The sequence below is a fragment of the Empidonax traillii genome, unplaced genomic scaffold (assembly GCF_003031625.1).
Source record: "Empidonax traillii isolate 1590-97213 ecotype Southwest subspecies unplaced genomic scaffold, ASM303162v1 scaffold419:size1009643, whole genome shotgun sequence".
Lineage (NCBI taxonomy): Eukaryota > Metazoa > Chordata > Aves > Passeriformes > Tyrannidae > Empidonax > Empidonax traillii.
The window spans coordinates 931014-953372 of NW_020955612.1; the positions used below are offsets into that span (position 1 = coordinate 931014).

The 22359-nt window shown below is 52.5% G+C and overlaps 1 protein-coding gene across 5 annotated transcripts in view; it reads left to right on the plus strand.

Annotated features, from left to right (window-relative positions):
• CACNA1E (calcium voltage-gated channel subunit alpha1 E) overlaps positions 1-22359 on the plus strand; it is a 98404-nt gene that overhangs the window by 31877 nt on the left and 44168 nt on the right. For all 5 annotated transcript variants that reach the window (XM_027894155.1, XM_027894156.1, XM_027894159.1 and 2 more), the window contains exons 5-8: positions 4592-4695; positions 5455-5607; positions 5710-5891; positions 18950-19053. In XM_027894155.1, the coding sequence (XP_027749956.1) occupies positions 4592-4695; positions 5455-5607; positions 5710-5891; positions 18950-19053 (543 nt within the window). The remainder of the gene's footprint in view (positions 1-4591; positions 4696-5454; positions 5608-5709; positions 5892-18949; positions 19054-22359) is intronic.

Sequence of the window (22359 nt, forward strand, 5' to 3'; positions counted from 1 at the left end):
AGCAGGATATTCCCTCATGCACCAATTCCTGGGGGCTGCTCCAGGGAGAGGTGGCTTTGGGGGGGGTTATTTCATCCCCCACATCAAAGGCTGGTGAAGGCAGATTTTTGTCATTCAGCCTCGTCACACCTTGCAGGGAGTTGCTGGTGCCCAGTTCAGGGCCCTCAAAGCTGCTGGGAAGGGTGGGAGCAGCAGCTTTGCAGCAGGGCAATCCACTTGTGTTGTGGCCCCGAAACCTAGAAAGAGCAGGCTGAGGTGGTGGAGGCTTTGACATTGCTCTGAACTGTGCTGAGGGCAGGACCTGGACCTGGTGTCCCTGTCCCTTGGTATCCCCAAAGGAGAGTCACTGCACCCTGCTGGGGCGTCCTCAGGCTGGGTGACCTGATCCCACTGGCCCTACCTCGAGCCAGGTTTGGACCCAAGAGTGTCAAGAACATCCTGCTGTGTCAGGTGCTGTCTGCAGAGAGGGGAGGGATTGATTCACCCTCAGAACAGGCCAAGAATGGGGTAAATTCATCAGGTAACTTACTTTCTGTGAGCTGTTTGACCAGTGTATTAATTATGAAGTAGTCTCCCCTGTAGAGTCAGGTGGCAGTGCAAGCCTTCAGGGGCCTTTCCACTTAATTATAAATATTAATTTGCACGTCAGCCAGCCAGCCAGCACCCTCCCTGCCCCAGATTTTGGGCTGAGATTAGTCTGTCTCAGCCGATCCCTCTCTCCACCCAGCACACTCTTTGCTGGGACAGCTTGTCTGCGTGTGCCTCTGCAGTGGTTCCCAAGGAAAATGGTTGAGGGATGCTCATTTTGGGGTGGGGGGATGAATCGAGGGTCAGTCTGATCATTTGGGTGTTCAGCCTTTGCTCGGGGTCCCCGGTGTGAAGCCCTTTTCAGCGTGCCCTGAACTGTGTGTGCTGTACCTGAGGGCTGCTGGTGGGCTGGGCTGGGCTGATGGGGATGGGAACCCAGCAATGAACGTCCCCTGGCACAGGCAGAGGAGGCAGAGTGAGTGCTGTCATGTAGGACAGTGCCTGAATTCAGTGATGACTCTGTGCTTTGTGTAGGCAGGGTCATTGAGCGTCACTCACAGTTTAATCTCCGCAGTCCCGAAGACCAGGGAGTCATTCAAAACATGATTATTCTTTCCTTTTACCTCTTTTTGCACCCCTGGGTGAAGAAATCCATAGGTGCAGGTCTTCATCTCGAGGCGAGGGCGTGTGTTCTGCTCAGCTGCTGGGAGCTGGAGCGGCGCTGAGGGCTGAGCATCGCTGTGCTGTCAGCTGGCCCCAAAGCCTGCAGGTGTGTCAGCCCCAGGGGGAGCCTCGAAAATAAATAAAATAAAATAATCATCCTGCTTGCAAACACAAAGCATCGGATTATTATTTTTTTTTCGCCCCTTGAAAGCGTGTTTTTGTCTGCCGATGATTGCTCACTATTCATTTATACTTTGGGGGGGGGATTAGCATATATTTCCCATCCTGCCTCCTCTCTCATTTGCATCCTTCCAAAAGCTCCTCTCTGCTCTTTTCTCCACCTGAAGTCTCTCTTCCCCCTTTTCTCTGAAGAAGTAAAACTAACCCCTTTGCCTGGGTGACCTATAAAAACGCCTTCACTTTTTTTTTTTCCCCTTCTTTTTTTCCTCCAGTACATATGATGAAAAGTATGAGATCATTGGGATTTTTTTAGCCCAAATCTGGCAGCTTTTTTCAAATAACTTGGATGGTGAGATGTAATTTTAGTTTGGGTCCTTGCCTAAAAATAAAGAATAATTATTAGCACATCAGACGTGGATATTGTAAGTGATCGAAAAGGGTTTAAATTGTTCTACAGATACCGGAGCTGCCACCCTGTATTAACATAAAGGTCTGTCACAGCCAGATCCCATCTCTCGGCTGTGCATCCCCAGGAGCTATAAGAATCCTTAATTGGGTTATATAGTTAAAAAAAAAATTAACAATAAGTATGATTAGAGGGTTAATAAACAATTGACAGGTGCAATGCTGAAGTCCGAAGCAGCGAGGTGTGTTCTGAATGTTGTATTATTTATTAGCAGTAATGTGATGGTGGTGTGTCTGCATGTACCAGCAAAGCCTGGTTATTGGGGAGAGGTTGTGTCTGTTGCTTAGAGCCATTCAAGGGCTTGGGAAAAACAGCCAGCAGCCGGGCTCCTGTGCCTGGAAGCTTGATTAGCTTTTTCCAGCTTCTTTAATAGGTCTAAAGGTGGTCCCAGGGCTCCTCAGACCCTGCTGGGAGGCTCTGGGACAGAGGGGTTTGCTGGGAGCAGCTCCAGTAGTGCATGCTCCCAGTGCATCCACTGTCATTGTTAGCCATGGTTGTGTAAGCAAAAGGATGTATGTGCAGGTGCCTATTTCGTAGTGCCGGCTCCTCCTTTGGTCACTGGTCAGGAGACGGGTCTGAGTGCAACCGCCTTGCTCTGGTGATCTGTCCAAACCTCCTTCCAAAACAGCTCGTGATGTCCCCCAGCGAGGACAAGGAGCATGTCACCTTGCCACAGAGGAGTCCCATTTCTTAGCAGCTAATTTAGAGCGCTGGGAAGTAGTGCCCTGGAATCGCCTGAACTTTGCCTGGAGTGCGGCAGCTCCAGAGCCCTTCAAACAAATCTGGGTTAGCGGAGGACTTCGCAGCCAGAGCCCTCCCAGGTGCTGCTCTGGCCCTGGGGAGGGGATGTGCGGTGGTGGGGCTGGGGGAAGTGATGGCTCCTCCTCCACTGCTTCATCCAGCTGGGTAGGACCACAGCCTGCAGTGATGTGTGGTGAGAGGAGAGAGCTGTCGATCCCCGTCTTGCTCTGCTGCCAGGAGCCTTCCAGCCCTTGGGAGAAGGGCTGGAGCCTGCATCCGGCCCAGGAGCATCCCTGGCCTCCTGGAGATGCTCAGTCCTGGCTGGAGTCAGAGCAGGGGGCTGCCCATGCCCCTTTGGGAGGTTTGGTTGCCCACCAGGTGTTGGGACGTGAGGAGCAAAAGCTGAAGAAGGGTCTTGAAGGTCTCCAGCATAACGTTGGCACAGTGTGTCCTCTGTGCTGGCATTTTGAGGAGTGCCGGGTTACCTTGCTCTCACTGGCAGGTTGTGTGAAAGGGATAAAAGTGCAGGTGCTCTTCTCTTTCCCTCATGCTGCTGAGTGGCTGTGCTTTATCATACTTATTGATTTTGATCTTACAACCAATTTAACAGTGCAGCTCTCCCCAGCCCTTGGGTGCTTCTGACTTAATTAAGTCCCTCTTCTGCTCTCCTGTCAGACCCATGGGCGGCGGGGGCAGTCATGGGCTGGGACAGTGAGATTGTGTTGAAAGGGCTCAGGGGAAAGGGAAAGTGCCATGAAGGGTAAAAAATTCCTGTGTATATCTGGGATAAGCAGTGTGATACACAGGGAGTTGTGGATGATGCGTCCCAGCTCTTGCTGGGGCCAGGCTTTGCAGCTGACCCCTTGAACCGGGGCAGGGAGGAAGGGGAGACCAGGAAAAGGAGCTGAACCAACCTGGTTTGCAGATGTGAGAGTGTTTTTGCTGGCAGGGTATCCTAGGAAACCCAGCCACCTTTCTGGAGGGACAGGTTGGAACCTGCCGTACCTTGGGGAGAGGGGGAGAGAAAGAGTGCTAATTGCTCAGCGCGCCAGAGAGCTGCTCTGGCCTGTAATTAGATGAATTAGTGGAACAATGACCCAATTTCCCTTGGTTTTTGGATTGCTGCAAACAACCCTGAGGTTGCTGCCTCCCTCTGTCCTGTTCTCCTCCCCATCCCCTGCTGCTCTACTCCTCCCCAGCACCTGGGGACAAAGCCCGGATGGGAGAGGGTTCTGCCAGCATCCCTAAGGCACAACTTCCCTGTTCCCAGAGCAGGTACAGGGGCCCTGAGTGTTTCCACTGCCGTACTCAGTATGCACCAACCCCCTTCTGCCCCAATTTGTTTTCTGGAGATGGGCTTGAAAAAAATTTTTGTTTTAAAGGAAAATATCTGGAGCCCTTCCTGTGCCTGCAGGTTGCCTTCCAAGGTCATCAAACTTTCATTACTATAGATTTTGGAATGTATGTGAGGTTCTCAGCTCCTTCTCTGCAGTCCCAGAGGTGGAACTCTAAGGAAGCTCCATGTGTGGAAAAAGCCAGAGCAGCTAATGGCTGGAGGTGCTGCCAGGGGAACGTGGGTGACCATCAGGGGAGTGACCCACATTTCAAGAGCACCATCTCTATTCCACATGCCACCTGCCTGGAAGGGAGGCTAATCCCTTGCAGCCAGGACAAGCACGATGTTGGCGGTGTTGAGACTCCAGAGTGCAATTGTATAGCATGGGGTGATGTGGGGCTGTCCCCAGCCATCCTGGCATGTGGGGGGGGGGGGCATTGGTGGGGGACTTCTGGGGCTGGGGGGCCCCTGGGTGACTTTGGCTGGTCACAGTTGGCTCCATGAGCTTTGATGCCAGCATCAAATAAGGCTGACTGACATGTGGGCCTTTGGGAGGTGCTGAATCTCTGTACCTGCCCAGGGCCACGGTCTTCCTTGTGTCTTCCCCCAGCTTTTGGCACTGAGGTGGCCAAGGACATTGCCTGGGATAACTCTGCTCTCTCCCTGTCTGCTCTCAGCATCCTCGCCACCGCTGGGACACACTTCAACACCCACGTGGACCTGCGGACGCTGCGGGCCGTGCGCGTGCTCAGGCCTCTGAAGCTTGTCTCGGGCATTCCCAGTAAGTTGGATGCTCCTGGTCTTCCTCTCAGGGTGTTTGCATCTGTCCCCAGCGTCCTTCAGAGGGAGATGGGTCCCTGGAGGGTGAAATCAAGGAAGAGGGGACAAACCTCCCGATGTAGTGGGAACTCTAGGGTGGCAGCTTTTGGTGTCCTCAGGTGGCATTGCCCCCTGCCCATCCCTCCCTATGCTGGCACAAGGCTGGACTTGGCAAAGCCCACTGGCAGGTCTGTTTCCCTGGCCAGAAGGCAGTGGGTGGATCCTTTCAGGACTGGGGTTTATTCAGGGGGAGATTTTTTTTTTTTTTTTTCCAAGATTTCTGCTGTTGGCACGGGGATAAATAAAGAAACTAGGCTACTGCTGGCTCCAGTCTTCCCATCCCTCCTGCCCTGGGCACCAGCAGGGCGGTGTGCTGGATCTATGCCTTATGGGCAGTGAGGTGGATGGAGCTGCGCTGGTCACATCCCACCAAGTCCAGGTGGGACAAGGGCAGGCAGGACACTAGAGTGGGGACCAGCTCCAGAAACAACCCTTCCCTCCTCGTGCCTTCCTTTGTGGCCTGGCTCTCCTTCCCTTGGGATGGTGCTTTCCTCCTGCCCAAAGGGATCCTCCAGGCTGTGCTGGCTTATTGCATCTCTCTGAGGATGACTGTCCTTCCTCTCTGCTCACTGTTCTTCTCTTGTCAAATGTGATATGGATGTGCTTCAGGTAGGGGGTTTGCATCACTGTTTTGAGCTGTGCCCTTTCTTTCCTTTCCCAGGCTTGCAGATTGTCTTGAAATCCATCATGAAGGCCATGGTGCCCCTTCTGCAGATTGGCTTGCTGCTCTTTTTTGCTATCCTCATGTTTGCCATCATTGGCCTGGAGTTCTACAGCGGGAAGCTGCACCGAGCCTGCTACACAAACAATTCAGGTAGGGAGAAGGGCTCTGCTCCCACTTTGCATCCTTTGGGTGGTAAAAAGCTGGGAAGAGCTGTCTCTTTGCCTCCTTTGCTTCCCTGCTGTGTGCTCACAGGTGAACTAGAGGAGCTGGACCCTCCCCATCCATGCGGGGTGCAGGGTTGCCCCCCAGGCTACGAATGCCGGGAGTGGATCGGTCCCAACGATGGGATCACGCAATTCGACAACATCCTTTTTGCTGTGTTGACCGTCTTCCAGTGCATCACCATGGAAGGGTGGACCACAGTTCTGTACAATGTGAGTAGAGTTGCTCTGGGGTCTCTTTGGGCATGGGGGTGGGGGAGCTGGAGACAGTATTTCTGTGTGCTGCAAACTCGTAAGATCCTGAGTTTCTTTTTTTTTGTGATGGGAATTGAGTTGGTCCTTCCCGTTTGGGCAGGAGATGCTGGACAGAGGCACGTGTTACATTCCTCCAGACAAAGGGAGCTCTAAGGGCTTGGTCCTCCAACTCACTGCAGAGAGCAAAACTTTATGAGCTTGGCCTGCAGTGATCTTCCTGCTTGAGGGCTGTCCCTGGGGAGGCATCCTTCCTTCCATCCTTCTCCTCCTGTGCTCCCCAGGGCAGCTCCATGAGAGGGATTGTGTTTTCTGGCCACTGCACATGTGCTCTCCCTGTACACCAGGCAGCAGATGTGCCTGCATCCCCATGGTAGGCCTGGGAAAGCCTTGGGGCTAGGCTTGGACTCCCTGCCCTGGAGAGTCCAGGACATTTCAGTGTCCAGCAGGGAGCTGGGATCTTTGATATTTGTGCTGATGGAGCAGGGAATGTCTGGGCTGGGTTCCTGTGGTTTGCAGCCGCTTGAAGTTGCTGATGGCCAAACCCTTGTGGTGCTCAGAGAGCAACTTGAGGGCAAAGCTGGAAGCAGGAAAAAAAGCTGCAGGCGATCCCAAAGTACAACATCGTTGTGGGCGACTGGCCATATAAGTATGTTTGAGTTTGTGGGCTTGAAGCAACCGTGCCTGTTCTGTTCCCAGCCTAATTTCAGCATCAATTTTGGCGTCACTGCACCGGGAATGTTTTTATACCCTGGTTCCCATAACGCCCAGAGTTTTGTAGAGTGGCATTGCTCTGCGGGAGGCAAATTGGATGGCATATGATGGGGAAGCGTGGCTCAGTGGTGACTCTGTCATCGGTAGAAAGGCTGCTTTTTAACCCCAAGGTAGGCCAAGGCACCAGGCTGCCAGTGTTGGGGCCCTTCCTCCCACTCGGCCCATCCCAGGGTGCTCCTGGGGGTGCAGGATGGTGTGTGTGGACAGATGGATTGTGAAACCTAGAGTGGAGTAGGAAAGAGAGAGTTCAAGGCAAAGGCTTGACCTTACCATGAGGTTTTCTTCTTCCTAAAGGAGATGGCAGTGTCAGAATACTGCTGCTTCAGTGGGGGAATTAAGCAGGATTGAACCACCTGAGCGTTCAGATCAAAAAAAGTATATTTCTTGTCTGCTTCTGGTGTGTCAATGGGATTAGAGACTTAACTATAGCACCTATTGCCCAGGCATAATTGAGTGGAGCAGGGAAGGTGATTTTCCAGTCCCAAGGGCAGCTGTTGCCTTCTCCCTCTGCCGTACACAGCCCACGTCTGTCTGTGGATTGTGCCAGCAACCTGCCCTCCACCTTGTTCTTGTGTTAATGACTGTCTCTCTGCAAAACTGCTTCCATCAGGGCTCCCCATGTCTCCTCCTTCCCATCCTTTGGTGCCTGCAGCAATTAGCAGCAGCGCTCCCTGTGCTAGAGCCCCAGTGGCAGTGTGTGAGGAGATGGTGAACTACACAGACAGGCAATTTCTGGTCTGATCAACTTCAAGCGTTTGTTTGAGTAAGTCTGGTCTCCTGTTGCTTGGGATGTCCTTGGTGGGAAGGCTGGAACTGATCTGCTCACTGTCTGAGATTTGCTGATTCATCAGCTGGGGCTTACTGGAGGGTGAGGATGGGAGATGATGCTGGGAGAACTGAAAACTGTGCTCCACAGGACCTACCCTACAGAATCCCCCGTTTACCACCACAGATGATAAACTGGGGTCTCTCTGGAGCCCCTGGGGCAGCCACAGCCCTGGTATCCAAGTAACTTTCCCAGCAGCAGTTGTAATGCTGGGCAAACATGCTCTGTCACTGTGTTCCCGATGGCCGGGACCGTAAATAAGGTACCTCCCTTTCCCACTTCTCTGTAAAGAACCAGCTCTTACTGACCTATAATGGAAAGGATTAGGGACCTTCCTTGGCTTGTAATTGAATGATGATTTGGGCCTTGGCATGGTAAAATGCTGCTGATTCACTTTGGGGGGTGGCAGGAGATGGTGTTCCCGGCACTACTGGGTGGCACCTCCCGCCCTCCCCACGAACACACGCTGTCTTTTAGAGTGTAAAAGGTTATGGGTGCTCTGTTCTTTTGCTGCTTGGAGAAAGAAAAATGGATTTCTGCCTTTTTTTTTTTTTTTTTTTTTTTTTTTAATGAAAAATAAGAGATGCCTGGGGTGGGATGTGGTCCCTAGGGGATGCCCGAAGAGGGCTGGGAAGCCACAGGAGTACTCTGCCAACAACTTCATAGCTTGGAGCAGCAAACCAGAGCAGGCTGCTGCTGCTAACCAGCATGGACCTTGCCCAGCACGTGCCCCAGGTTTGGGGGGCTCGGCAGGGGACTCTGCTTTCCCACTGGGGTAAAGCAATGGGAGGCTACGTCCTTGCAGATTAACACTGCAGGGGAGTGGGAGATGGCAGAAAAAACACTTTAGCAATCTCTCAAAGAAATTGCTTACTATAATATTCCCCTGTGTAACTGTATCATGATTTTAAGATCCATTTTTTCACAATTTTACCGGCTCTAGAAGCGTAGCTCCCGGAATTTGTAGGCAGCATCACGAAAAGCTAATCAGCCCCATGGTACTTTCCACGTGTGTTGTTTCATCTGTGTGTTTGCTTTTTGCCTTCTTTTCATCAGCCTTGCCTCTATGAAGGTAGAAATCACAGTATGGGTTAAGAATAGAGGAAAAAGCTTCAAACTGTGGGGTGTTATAACTTTTCCATTTCCTGTCCCCGGGACCCTGGTGGACATTGCTTTCTTTTAGAGGGGAGTTTTGGCTTTGTAGCTGTCTCTGTGGTCTGAAACAGGCTAAGGAGTATTTTGCTTTTCTTCTTGTACTGGAGCAGGTGCCCCTTCCCTGGGCTGGCTCGAGACCAAACCTGATTTCTGTAGGGACCAGAGGGAAATACAGTGCTGGCAAGGAGGCTTACTGTCCTATTTCTCCGCCTCTGCAGCCGTGCTGGCATGGGGCAGGAGCTGGGTTGCAGTTTTGTCATTAAATGGTGATGCTGTAGGGGTGGTGGGGCTGGTGAGGGGCTGTCAGTGTGTGCCATGGGCACAGGCTCACGGTGATGCTGGTGGCTTTGGATGCCCAGCCCAGCTCCCAGGTCCCAGAAAGCAAACTGGGCAGGAGTTTGAAATCGATATTTCCTCCAGAATGCCAGCTTGGGAGGCTGTATTTATTCACTGCAATTGTTTGTTTGCTTTCCTGTTTGGAATTGCTCGGCTACTGTGCTTTCAGGTAGCGAGGAGGAGCCTGGTTTGATGGGATCTGCCACTCTCCTTTCCCTCCCCACGTTAGCAGGAACTGAGATGGGAAGAAAAACACTCGTGGCAAGGATGTGCTGGGGGCTGTAGGCAGGTGGGCTCTGCAGGGAGAGGGGACAGCCCTGCCAGGCTCGTGTGCTCCTTTGCCCAGAGCACTGGGCAAACAGGTGACAGGATGAGAAGAAATGGTTTCCAACTGCACCAGGGGGAGGTTTAGATTGTCTTTTAGGAAAAATGCCTTCTCCAAAAGTGTTGTCAAGCAGTGGAACAGACTGCCCAGGGAAGTGGTGGGGTCATGATCCCTGGAGGGATTTGAAAGACATGTGAATGTGGCACTTAAGGACACGGTTTAGCAGTGAACACGGCATGCTGGGTTAATGGCTGGACTCAGTGATCTTAGAGGGTTTCTGCAAACTAAACAATTCTATAATTCTGTGGTTCCTGTTGGGTGTTTCCCTGCATGGATCTGGCTGTCAGCTTGAACTCCTCCTCCTCTTGTGGCACTAGGGATTGGGACCATAGAGAAGCATGAGGGCAAAACTGTACAGGGAGCCTTAGGAGATGCCAGGGCTGAGTGTCGGGAGCCTTCTGGGTGCTTTTGCAGCAGGAGGAGAGTGTTTGTTGGGGGAAAGAACATCAAGTCCTTGCCAGCTTCCAAAACACCTACCAAAATGCAGTGGTGGTGGGCAGAGCTGTAGGTCTCATATCCCCATGCAGAGCTGAACAGCTGCTGCAGAGAGCCAGGTGGCTGCAGAGGCACTGGTTAGGTGTGAAGTGTGAGCTGTGTGTGCAGAGACAGCAGCTGAGATGCCGCAAGAGCAGCTGTAAAACAGGAGCTGCTGCAAGGACGGGGGTTTGCAGCGAGTGTGACTCAACCACCATGTGCTCACAGCATGCTGAAGGTGCTGGGGCCAGGAGGGTGTGAGGGGAGGACATCCCAGTGTTTGGCATCTCTTCTGTAAGTGGATGAATCTCGCTGCGTGCAGAAGTTGAGGTGGGCACAGGGCTGGTTTTGTTTGCAAAGCACCAAACCTGAGATCACAGAATCACAGAGAGGTTTGGGTTGCAAGGGTGCTTTTAAAGATCATGTAGTTCCCACCCCCTGCCATGGGCAGGGACACCCTCCACTAGACCAGGTTGCTCCAAGCCCTGTCCAACCTGGGCTTGGACACTTCCAGGGAGGGGGCAGCCACAGCTTCTCTGGGCACCCTGTGCCAGGACCTTACCACCCTCCTTGTATAAAAATTCTTCCTTATGTAATTTAAATTCACTGTCCTTCTGTTTAAAATTGCTACCCCTTGTCCTATCACAACAGGCCCTCCTGAAATATTTGTCCTTATTTTCTTTACAAACCCTCTTTACATACTGAAGATCTTCTGAGATCTGCTGGAACCTGGTTTTCGAATGTGGTGACGCATCCACCCATTCTGAAACGGGGACTCTTCAGGCAGCCCTGATTTGGGGTGCTGGGAAAGGGAGGTGTGTTATCTCACTGGCCGTGTTGGAGCACATGGATCAGAAAGGGGAGCAGGGCTTGACTTTGCCCTTGTCGACCCTGGAGGAGACCAGAGGAGGAATCTGTTGCAAAACAGTTGTTTTTCCATGAGTGTGTGTGCAAAATTTGCATGTTGGCACAAATTCCTAAGGTGTTACAGTTGTCCCTTGGGATGCTCAGCACTCAGTTGCTCTCCCTGAAGCACCTTTGCGTGAACAGTGTGAGTGGGACCTGAGAGTCATGCAGATCTGGGTGGGTTCCTCCTCTTGCCTTTTGGAGTAAGGACGTTGCCTGCCTTTCCATGGAGCAGCAAGGAGGCAGCAAAATTAATGACCTCGCAAGAGAGAGAATTTTCCTCTTCTTGGGAGGAAACGACTGGAAAGGGAACAGGAGTCCCTTCTTATGTGTTTTAGATTAAAACACAGCGCACGCAAAATATCCTCCTGGGGAGGTATGAAAATTCAGTCAGACCTGACACGAGCTGGGAAACCTGAGCCCCAGCACTTCCAGGAGCTGCTGCAGCTCCTCTGGACATTGGTGTCTGGTTCCTGGAGTACCTGGCTGCAGGGCGAGAGCTACGGCAGTGCCAGCCATGTGCCAGTGGTTGCAGGGATTCTGCAGCGAGGGCTTGTGATGCAAAGATCCCCAAAACAGCACCTGTCCTCACACCGTGGTGATGGGCAGAGCACAGGAGGAGCTCAGCAGGGCGGTGATCCCAGAGCTGGGCGCTGAGCTTGCCCTGCTTTTTCTTTGGCTACTGTGGATTCTGGGAGTGTGTGATGGATAACGGTGCTCCCAGCAAGGAGCAGTGCTGGCTAGAGATGATCTCTGGGGAGAGGAGGAGGAGGGAGAGGGAGAGGCTGGAGAGTGGGGGAGGTGGGAGGGATGGCAAAAGAGGGAACCCACTTGCCTTTTTAGCCCTCTGTGCCCTGGGACACCGCCAGGCTCTCAAGCCGGAACGGTTGGAAAGGGAACAGGAGTCCCTTCTTATGTGTTTTAAATTAAAACACTGTGCACACAAAATATCCTGCCGGGGAGGTATGAAAATTCAATCAGCACCCAGAGCTCTGAGCAGCTCGGCAGCGAGCACAGCCCGTAATGCCTCTGCAGCTATTCCTGGTGGCTCCCGGCCGTGCGGGCGCAGCGGGATGGGCTCTGTGCTCGGGGGGGGGAAGGGGGGGGAGCAGGGGCTGCCAAAAAGTCCCCCACACTCATGGCACCGCAGGACAGAGCCCCTTCCTCCTCCTTCCTCCAGAATGTTAAACGCTGAGCGTTTTAAATGTGATGATATTAAAGAGGAGTTAAAAGAGATGTCAAATTCCACCTCGAAGGTTCAGACCCTTTCTAACTTAACGAAGTGAGCTGTTTCTCCCCAAATGGCTCCAGTTGGTGCCCGTGCTGCCAACCGTGGGTGCTGGAGCCCGTCCCTGCCAGGCACACGTGCAGCAGCTAGCCTGCTCTCCCCTCTCCTCCCTTTGGAAAAAACGGCTCTTTTTCCGCACTCAGCAAAGCCAGACCCTCGCCAGCTTGCCAAATGTTCCTGCCTTTTCTTTTTTCTTTTTTTTTTTTTTTTTTAAATCCCCTCTAATGTGTGTATATGTGCTGAAATGACACAGCAAGAAACAAACTGTGTCTGCTGGATCCCAGCTTTCAGGCATGTTCTATCAAAAGCTCCCTGCCCACACCCTGCTCCCTGCCCGCACGGGAAAGTCTCACTCCTGGCAACACTGGAGGAGCTGAGGGGCTGGTGGAAGCACCAATGCTCCAGCATTGATGTTCTGGCACTCCTCAGCAGCTCCAGGCTCAAGGATAGGAGGTGGCAGGGCATTTCAGTGCTGTCTGGTCCCCCATTGCTCGTCTTTTTTAAGCCCAGGGCTTGTAAGTCCATTAGCAGGTTTGGTGCTGGAAGCTGTGTTGGTGAGGTGTTGGAAAGCTGTTTTTTTGTAGTTCTTGGTCAATGTGCTGCTGTGCATCAGGACTGGGTTATGGGGATCCATGAGTGAGGTTGGGCATGGGTCTGTTGCCCCAGAGCCTTGCAGCTGAAGTTGGGGATGTTCCTGCATCTGGGGAATGTCATACAACCATGAAAATCATATTTGGGGACAGCATATCATAAGGTCTGAACTGCCTCTCTGGGCTTAAAATGTGCCCAAAAGAAAGCAGAGATCCAACCTGGAAATAACCAAAGCCCCAAAGCTGATCCCATGGAAGCCGTGCCCTGCTGCAGCATCCAGGGGCTGGGTCCAACCGGAGAGGCAGTGGTGCTGGCATGTGGATCTGCACTGGAAACACTGGCACTGCCTTGGCTAAGAGTGGGGTCCAATGAAGGCTGTGAAGCTTTGCAAATGCTCCATCAGGAAAAAATCATCTTGCCTGTGGATGCTGGGGAAGGTGCAGGAGGGGTCTGGGCAGGGGGGAGGTGGGGATTTGGGAGCAAAAGTGGGGGTAAGGTGAGGGATCATGGTGAGGGATGACTGTGGGGAGAGATAGAAGAGGAGGGACAAGGAGATCAGTGCTGGGGCATCTGGGTGCAGTTTCTTGGTGGGTTGGCAACAGCAGAACCAAAATTGGTCTTCATGCCTATCTCAAATATTTTGAACGCTGATTTTCAGTAATGCTTTGAGCAACGCCTTTTTTGCATTCCATTTAGAAAAGGGAAAAATGAAATATGTTGTGATTTTTTTTTTCCCTGTTTCCCCACTCCTTCCCCGCACATCCACAAACAAAGCACGCAGAAACAAGCGTGCCCACATGCCGTGGGCTGTGCTGATCTTTGTGTCCCCTTCTGCCAGGACTCCTGCTTGCCCTGGACATCCAAGAGCATCCTGGGGCTGCTGTAAGCGCAGGGAATGGGGCAGGAGGTGCTCACCCTGCCTGGATACCCCAACATGCAGCCGTGGCAGGATGTGATCTGCCACGGGTCAGTCCTGGCCTTGCAGAGGAAATGTACCAATTTCCTCATTAACCTGATTTAAAAAAGCAAAGCATTTCCATTCAGATCTTGTCCAGTGCTGGGGTTGCTGATGGATCCCAGGCAGGGCTGGCAGGGAGTGAAGCATGGTCCTGCATGCCAGAGATTAAATTACCACTATTAAAGGGAAGAAAGAGATCTGTTACTGTACTGGGGAGAGCAGCAGCCGGTGTCGAGGTCTGGAGGGAACTGGTTAGGCTGGGGAATCTGCTGCAAGTTATTTTTTTAGTTATTTTTCTCCTCTTTTTGCTGGGATATGGAGATTTTGAGGTGTTCCTGCTGACCTGTGTGTGTTTCTCAGCTGGATGCAGCTGTCATTTGCAGGGAGGAGCATGTTGGGGGCTGCAGAGGTGATGCTGGGGGGATGCCATCAGCCATGGCAGGGGCATGCTGGGTGTCACCACCAGACGAAGACCATCAGGAGTTGCTGAGACAAGGGTTTGGAGTAGAAACCTTGGAAACTGTGTTGTTTTTGCACTCACTGTCCCACTGCACAAGCACCTGAGAAGGTCCAGCAAAGGCAGGCACAGTGCCCAGGGCAAAGCCCCTTGAGATCCTGGCTTTCCCCATCAAACCCCCTCACTAGGATTGCAACCAGTGTGGACTGACTGACACACTGGATGTGGAGGTCTCCAGGGTAAAAAACTCCCCTGCTCCTCGGGGAAAGCCTCCAGTGGGAGCCCAGCCTTGTTATGAGACACTGGAGAATCAGTAAAGATGGATCTTGATAGGGCAAAGGGGAATGGCTTTAAACTGAGAGAGATTAGATTGACATTATATATCCGGAAGAAATTTTGCTCTGTGAGGGTGGGGAGGCCCTGGCACAGGTTGCCTGAAGAGACTGTGGCTGTCCCATCCTTGGAAGTGCTCAAGGCCAGGTTGGATAGGGCTCTAAGCAACCTGTTTTAGTAGAAGGTGTCCCTGCCCATGGCAGAGGGGTTGGAACTAAGTGGTCTTTAATGTTCCTTCCAACCCAGAATGTTCTAGGATAGTATCTGTGTGAATGAAATCCAGTGGCTCCCTGTGTTCTGGTGCTCCCCAGATGATCTGGGTGCCTGGACCCTCGGTCCTCAGTTCCCCTCCCTGCGCTGGTGAGCAATGAGTGGCCACTAAAGCACCCTGCACAGACAGTACATGCTCTCTGTTTATTTTTAGCTAGGAGAGACTGAGGGGTTTATTGAGGTATTTTTTTTTCCCCACTCTCTTTCCCCTATAGCAAAGAAATCCTAAAGTTTCCCATGCGCCACAGCCTGAGGGAGGGTACGTGTGGGCTGTGCGCTTGTGCTTTGCATTCGGCTTGAGTGTATATTTAGATTTCTTTAGATTTCTGGCCCCCCGAGTGAGACCTGCTTTTGCAGCTCCCTGTGCCCTTTGGAAAAATAAAAAAACCCAACCACCAAAAAACCCACAACAACACAGGACCTGCCTAAAGAATAAGCTGGTGCTCGGGGGTTGAGAAGCAGAGGTTGGTGGGAGTTCCTGCCCTGGGTGGGGGTCCACTGTGCTGCCTCTGTTCTCTCATGAGGGTCCTGTTCCCACATCCTGGTGGTGGGCATTTCTAGACCCAGAGGGTTTTGCTGGCAGCAGAATTGGTTGTGGCAAGATGTGAGTGTGGTGGTTCAGCTCAGGCTGGGAGTCTCCACCAGTGCCTTGGTATGGGAAACACCCTTGGGCGTGTGGTCCCTTGGGGAAGAAGCTCTCACAAGCTAACGCTGCTTGTGTCGGTGTCTGAGGTGTGACTGGAGGCAGCAGAAAATGTTTTTTGGTCTGGTGGCCATGGGAGAGTTTGAGAGGTGGTGGTTTGGGTTGGCAGAGTGCATAATGAGAAGGTGGTCATCTTAAAAGGAAGGGAAGAAGCAGCAAAGATCAGGCAACTCCTAGATTTCCCAAAGAGCTTGGGTGAGTGTTGGGACCTGGCCTGCTGCACCGAGAGCTGGGGCAGGAACCAGAAGTTTCTTCATTAAGGGAATTACAGCACTGGTGTAATTTGGGGACTAAACTCCCTGTGTCTACCCTGAATTCTGCACATGATGACCTCCTGGTACCTTCAGCTGAGGGGGAAAAAAAAAAAACTGTGGGAAGGCACAGTGGACCAAAATGATGAATCACTGCCTACAGAGGGATATGAAGAGCAAATGATGCCCCAAAGGAATGGGAAAAGGGGCTGCTCAGTCAAGACAACTACATCTTGGTGCCAAAATTAGTTGGGAAGTGCTATGAGAGCCACCAGACACAGATCTCATGGAGGGTGCTCAAAGGAGCTTCCATCCACCTCTGCAGATGGAAACATCAAGGCACAGTGAAATGATGTCTGGGGACATTTGGGCATGGATGGATACTTCACTCCAGCTTTTAGTCAACACACAAAGCAACAAAAGGCTGGACAGCGAGAACGAGGACGCGGCCATGAGCGCGGCTGACATGGAAACCAAACACTGAGACCGTGGCACCTATCAGCCAGTCCCTCGGGGGCCTCCCCCCTATGCTTGGAGGGAGCTGGCACATGGAATGGCAGGTCTGGTAACAAGTATTTTTAACAACTCCATCGAGTTGGGGGAGGCACCATCTGACTGGAGAATAGCGAATGCAATGCCTATATTTAAAAGCGGGGGGAGGAGGGGAAGAAAAGTAAGGCAGGCAGGAATAGGACTGTAAGGCTGACCTCGATCGCATGCCATTTCGGAACAGATTTGGAAGTCAGGAGAGGAAAATGAATCATGGGTTTGCCAAAGGTAGGTCACCCCGGGCTAGCCTGGCATCAGAGGCCTGGAAACATTGTAGAGCTGTTCTTTGTAGTAAAGCTTTTGCTAGGGGAGGGTGTTAATGAAGCAGGGAAGAGGGGAAGGGGATGAGGAGCAGGAGAGCAAGTAGTACTGGGATTATCCTGAGTGGTGTTGGGGGGATACAGAGGATGTCAGCAACCAGTGGAGTTCTTGGGGATGAGTCATGGGCTTTCCTGCTTCCATCATCAACTGACTTCCTGGAGGTGAAGGGGTGGAGACTGCTACTCTGGGCTGGAGGCATTTGAGGGCTGGAGGAAGAGATGTGGGATGCAGTGAGAAATGGAAAGCCATGTGCTTGCTGAGGAGCAGCAAAGAGATCTCCTTGGAGCTCAGGTCTTGCTGATTGGGAAGCTGCAGTGTGGAGGAGGAGAGAAGGAGTGTGAGTGACATCAGGGTGACTGTGAGGTGACCACAGGGCAGCAGTGCCATGAAGGAGGAGAGAGGATTGAAGGCAAGGTGGCAAAATCTCTGTAGCATCACGAAGGGGTGGAGTGGGACCTATCGAGTCACTCACTCAGGTCTCCTGTGTCCAGGGAAGATGGACTGAGCCTGGACTGGATCAGGGAAGGAGCTACTAGGTAAATTGGGCAGGAGAGCCAGTCAAGCAAGAGAGAACTGGAAGAACCTTGCTTTGGCTAGCGAAACAGAGGGTGCTGGGGGCAGTGGCTGTTCCTGGGGCTGCTGGCATCAGCCTGGGTGGCTGGGACCCTCCCTGAGCTTGCTGTGGCCAGTGGTGTGTCCTTGAGTGTGTGGGTCAACAACCATCCCTTCCTTTGCTTCAGAAGTGTCCCTCCTGGACCTGCTGGCTACTAGTGGTGCTGGACATGCAACCTCCCAAACCTCCTTAAAAACCTCTTTAATCCCCTTTACCTCCATCTCCATGTGAGCTGGGTACTCAAATGAACATAGAGGTCGGGATTGCAAACAGCCTGTCCCATTGGGATTCTGCCAAGCCCTTGCCTAAGCTTTTCCTTGGGTCATTCTCCTATAGGAAAGGAGCTCATCTGTTTTCCATTCCCTGTAACAAGGGCCTCTGGGAAAGCCTGTGGTTTTTAGGCAGGAGCCTGTTTCAAAGGCGAGCAATCCTGGCATGGGTGGCAGGTACACAGTGACATCTTGGCAGGGACCTGAAGCCCAGATAAGCCTGGGTTGAGGGCTGCACGGTGCCTTGAAGACTAATGCTCTGAAGAAAGGGACTGGAGGTGGATTGGGGCTCTTGAAAATGCAAGATCTTGGGAAGACGTGTGTGGTTTCCCCAGTGCCAAAGGAGGAGGGCGGTGAGTCCTTCCAAATGCTTTCCCCAGCCTTGTCACTGAGGTCTCTGCCTACAGCATCCTCATCCCAGTGCACTGGGGCATGCTGGTGTCACCCTTCCTGCACTGGAATCGGTGTCAGGGTGCTGGGGACACCCAGCTGAAGCTCACACTGGTTGCCTCAGTCACTGGAGGAAGACTCCAACACGGTGGCTTTCTTTCCCCCTTGGAGACAAGCTTCTCCTCTTGCAGAGCCTCCCCTCAGCTCCTGCACTGGCTGACCGGGAGACGTGGTGCCAATGACTCAGATGAAGATGAGGGCTTAATTAGCACAGGGAGAGGAGGGGGGAAGAGAGAGAAAAGAGAAAGAGTCTTTCATCGCAACAAGATTGATACCACCTCCCCCAGACAGTCACGTTCTGCCGCATCACCCTCCAGCTCGGCGTCATGTGCACCGTGCCTGACACCGGAGGACAAATGGGGCCTGGGAAGCAGGGACAGAGAGGCACTGCTTTATTAAAACCCTCAGTGAATTAATGTCTGAAGGTATTCAGTGGGGCCTGTGAGGAACCTTTATAGCTGTCAATCTGTACCCTGCGGCTAGAGCTCCCCTCTGATCTCAGCTCCTTGGGTTTGGGGTAATGGACCCAGGGTGGGAGGGTGTCTGCGAGGAATTAGTAATGGTGCCAGCAGCAAAATGCCCATTTGAAGATTTCCCACTGTGCATTAGAGGACAAACATTGGCTGCCCCTTCTTTAGGCACCAGCTTCTCTGGTCTTACGGCACCTTATAAATCTGTGCTCAGCTGGCACTGCTGCTCCAGGGCTGCTTTGCCCCATCTTGGTGGGATGTGCAGGGGAACACTGAATCAAACTGCTGGGGAAAACACGCTCAGGGTGGCCCTCTTGCCCTCAACACCCTGATTTTGGGCTGCAGGCCCTGCACTTCTGAATATACCATTGCCTTATAGCCTGTGTCCTTGCAGGGCTGGGCAGATGAGGTGGAGGAAAGCAGTCCTGGCCTGTGAGGCCTGGAGACTGGGGGGAAGATGGCTGGGGTAGGATGCTGAGGGGCACCAAAGCTCTGCTGGTGGGGAGTTCCTCTGCAGGGTGCCCACTGAGTCTTGACAGGCATGGTCATGTTACCCTGTGGTCAGCCTGGAGGGAGAATCGCCACCATGTGTTGCTGCTGTTGAAGGTAACACCACACATGTTTTTCCTTTCCCCTCCAGACCAATGATGCCTTAGGAGCCACCTGGAACTGGCTGTACTTCATCCCCCTCATCATCATTGGATCCTTCTTTGTCCTCAACCTTGTCCTGGGAGTGCTGTCAGGGTAAGTGAGATGTGGTCCTTCCCCTCTGGGCTGTGCCCGTCGTATGTTTCAGAGCCCCAAGGATGGCCCCTGGTACTGCTGTGTCCCCCAGGACCTCAGTAGCTGGTCCCTTCGTGCCCCCTTATGCCTGCCTGCCCCACGGCAGGGGATTGTTCCCTGGCTATGCTTGTCTCTTTCTCCCTGGGGGCTGGGAAAGGGGCAGCCTTGATGATGCTTTCTTGCTGTTGTGCCTGGCTGACGAGCTCGTGGTTTTGGTCGCCTGTAATACATGGTCAATGGGGATCTGGCTGCTGCCAGAGGGGAGAGATATGGCGGGGGGGGGGGGGGTCTTATGGAAATGCATTTGAGTCCAGGTTGGGTTTGTAGTGGGGTGTGCATTTGGTGGCTAATGGAATGTGGTGGGCATGGGTTGGGGTGGGTCTAGGGGGGTGATGCAGGGCACCTCCATGCTGTGCAGGCTGTGCCCAAGAGAAAAATGTGTCCAGCGCTGGTGGGGGATGCACACTGGTGAGCGTAGGAGTGCCTGGGGTGCACGTGGACAAGCTGGAGATGTAGGGACAATGCAGCTGTTCCTGTTCTGCACTTCCAAGGGGAAAGGCGGTTTTAATCCAAGCCATTAAACTGGATTTAGAGAGAAAAAGGCTTGTCACCATGACAATGAACTGTGGTTGCCTCAGCACATCCTCAACCACTGGCAGGGGTTGGTGCATGGGGAGAACATGTCCTCTCCTGCACTGGGAAGGGGACGTGGGCTCCTCCGTCCTTACTGAAGCAGGTAGCTTTTTAGCTGATTTCTCGTCATGCCAAAAAACAAAAGCTTCTGTAGCACTGTTTTGGCCAGGTAGAAAGCCCTTAGATGAAGGCATCAAGGTAGAGAATGGCCCTGGTCATTTCTGTCCCTGTCTTGTGAGTTCAGGTATGATGGTGGTGGTTTGAGGAGTTTCCTGAGAAGCAGTTTGGGCTTCTTCAGGGTCTGTTGGTGGGTTGAATTTCCCCAAGTCTCATTCTGGGGTCTGAGTTCGAGGGCTCTGGGGACAGGCTTCAGGAAGGGCTTCACATTGCCTTGCATGGAGGGAATTCTTGTGGGGGATGAAGATATCCAAGCAGTGTTGGGTGGCTTTTGTATTCCTTGTGCCACATCCAGTTTGGGCATGTGAGCAAAGTCCAACTGGGTGTCAGTGTCAAGCAGGAGCTTTCCTACAGAACCCTAAAGAGGGAAAGTTAGGATGCTCAGGGCAAGGTAGCTGGGAAACCCTTAATTAGAATGTTGAATTTGTTCAGTGTAGTGTGTTGTGTGAACTCTGAGGCTTTTGGTGCTGTTGAGCAGCTTGGGGACACAGCAAGGCAGCACTGCTCTGGCCTGCAAGCCAGACACTGGCCAGAGGACTGGAGGGGGGCTCTTGGGATGCCTGGTCATGCCCTGGTCCGTCTTGGTGCTCTCCTGCACCGGGCCTGCACGAGGCAGCTGTTTCCATACCCGCTGAATTGGATGCAGTTGTCTAGGGCTCTTCCCAGTCCCTGGCTGGCATTTCGACTGTTTGTTTATTGCTAATAGGGTTTGTACTGGGGAAGGATGCAAGTGGGTGGGTGGCCTAATTGGCAATGGAGATGCTCTTGTGGCGTGCCAGATATCTAGGGAAAAAGCAGGACTGCTCAGCTTCCTGGAGGGCTGAGCGAGGTGAGCAGAGGTGGCGAGCTGGGCTCTGCCACTCGATGGCAAGGCCACCGTGTGTGACAGGGCCACATCCGTGGATGCAGGACCTCAGTGGGGGTGAAGAATCCCCAAGCTGCTGCCAGCCCGAGAAGGTACTTCTGCACGCAAACGATGGATGTTCTTGAGCACAGCAAGAAGGGCTTTGTTCCTTATTCTGTTTGCTTAGTTTTTATTGTTTTTAACACTTACCGCAGTCCTCTTGTGCTGGAAGAGAGCACTTGGCTCTACTGCAGGAGGGGAAGGGTGACCTTTCCATTGCCCAGACCTGAGCTGGATGAACAGGCAGGGTCTGGATATGCCAGCCTGCCCTGTGGCTGGGCTGAGCTGAGAGGAGATGGTCACTTTGGGAATAAGCTCCCCCTCCACTCGAAGGAATTCCTTCCCTGGCACTACAGCGTGGCTTTGGAGAGAGACAGACTGTTCCCAGCTGGCTGAAATCCTGGTCACTCAGTGAACATGGGGCACAGTGGTGAGCGCTGAGCCCTGGTAACCTGCTTGCAGAGATCTGGACTCATGTTGCTTGCAAACTGCTCCATCTGCATCGGTGAATATCAAGGTCTGCTTGGGACTTCCAGGCTTCTTCTCCAAGTTCACTCTCAGGAGCTGCTGCAGAGCTGCCTCTGCCCTCACCTCACCTTGGCAGGGGTTTTCTTTGGGGCAGCAGTCAAACACCTGGGGTAGGTCCCAAATGCAAAGAGGCTGCAGGAGGACATTTGTATGTTTAATTTGCCACCAGCAGAAGTTAGCTGGAGCCCAGATTTAGCAATCTTCTGGTTGCGATGAGCATCTCTCCCAACAGTCAGTTCCCCAACTGTTAAGCTGAGGCATGACCTCCGTGAGTTAAACAGCCTGGATCCATCTGCTCCTTAAGCACAAAGTATGTGGGAGAGGAAGAGGAATCATCATACCAAGGCTCCTCGATTTTTCTCCCTAAATACTAACAGGCACACATGCACTGGAATTGCATGCAACGCTGTTAAGAGGAGATGGAGCTGCTCCAGGCAGGGGCTTGGAGAGCCAGTTCTTCTGTGGCTTTGGCATTTATTACTGTGTCTATTAACTTTCCCCCTCTATGGGTGCAATTATGGATCAATTAATTCTAACCGAAAGCAGGAAAGAAGAAAAAAAATATCTTGGCCCTGTTCCTCTTTGAGAGCAGGTACGAAGCCCAAGGAGATGTGACTGCTCAGCTTTTAAAGCTACACAAGCTACTGAAATAATCCTGGCAGAAGAGAGTCAGTGGGAGCGAGCGAGGATGGAGCATCCATTGAAATGCCCTGTTTTCTGCCACGTGGCAGCTGGTGGATTTGGGAGCTTGGGAAGATGATGAGACTCATATCAAGTATTGCCTGATGCTGTCTTGTGGCCCAAGAAGTTACAGATGCCCCATGCTGGAGATTTGCAAAGATTTCCTCTCCTTTTTTTTTTGGTGAAATCACTGAGTTTTGGTTTGTTTTTTTCCCTTTTTTTCTCCTCAGCTGTTTCTCATGTAAAACAATTATAGGTGTGTTTGGGCTGTGTCTCCAGAGCAGCAGAGACATTATGAGAGCTGTGCTGTCCCAGCCCTGCTTCCAGCAGCAGTAATGCCACCC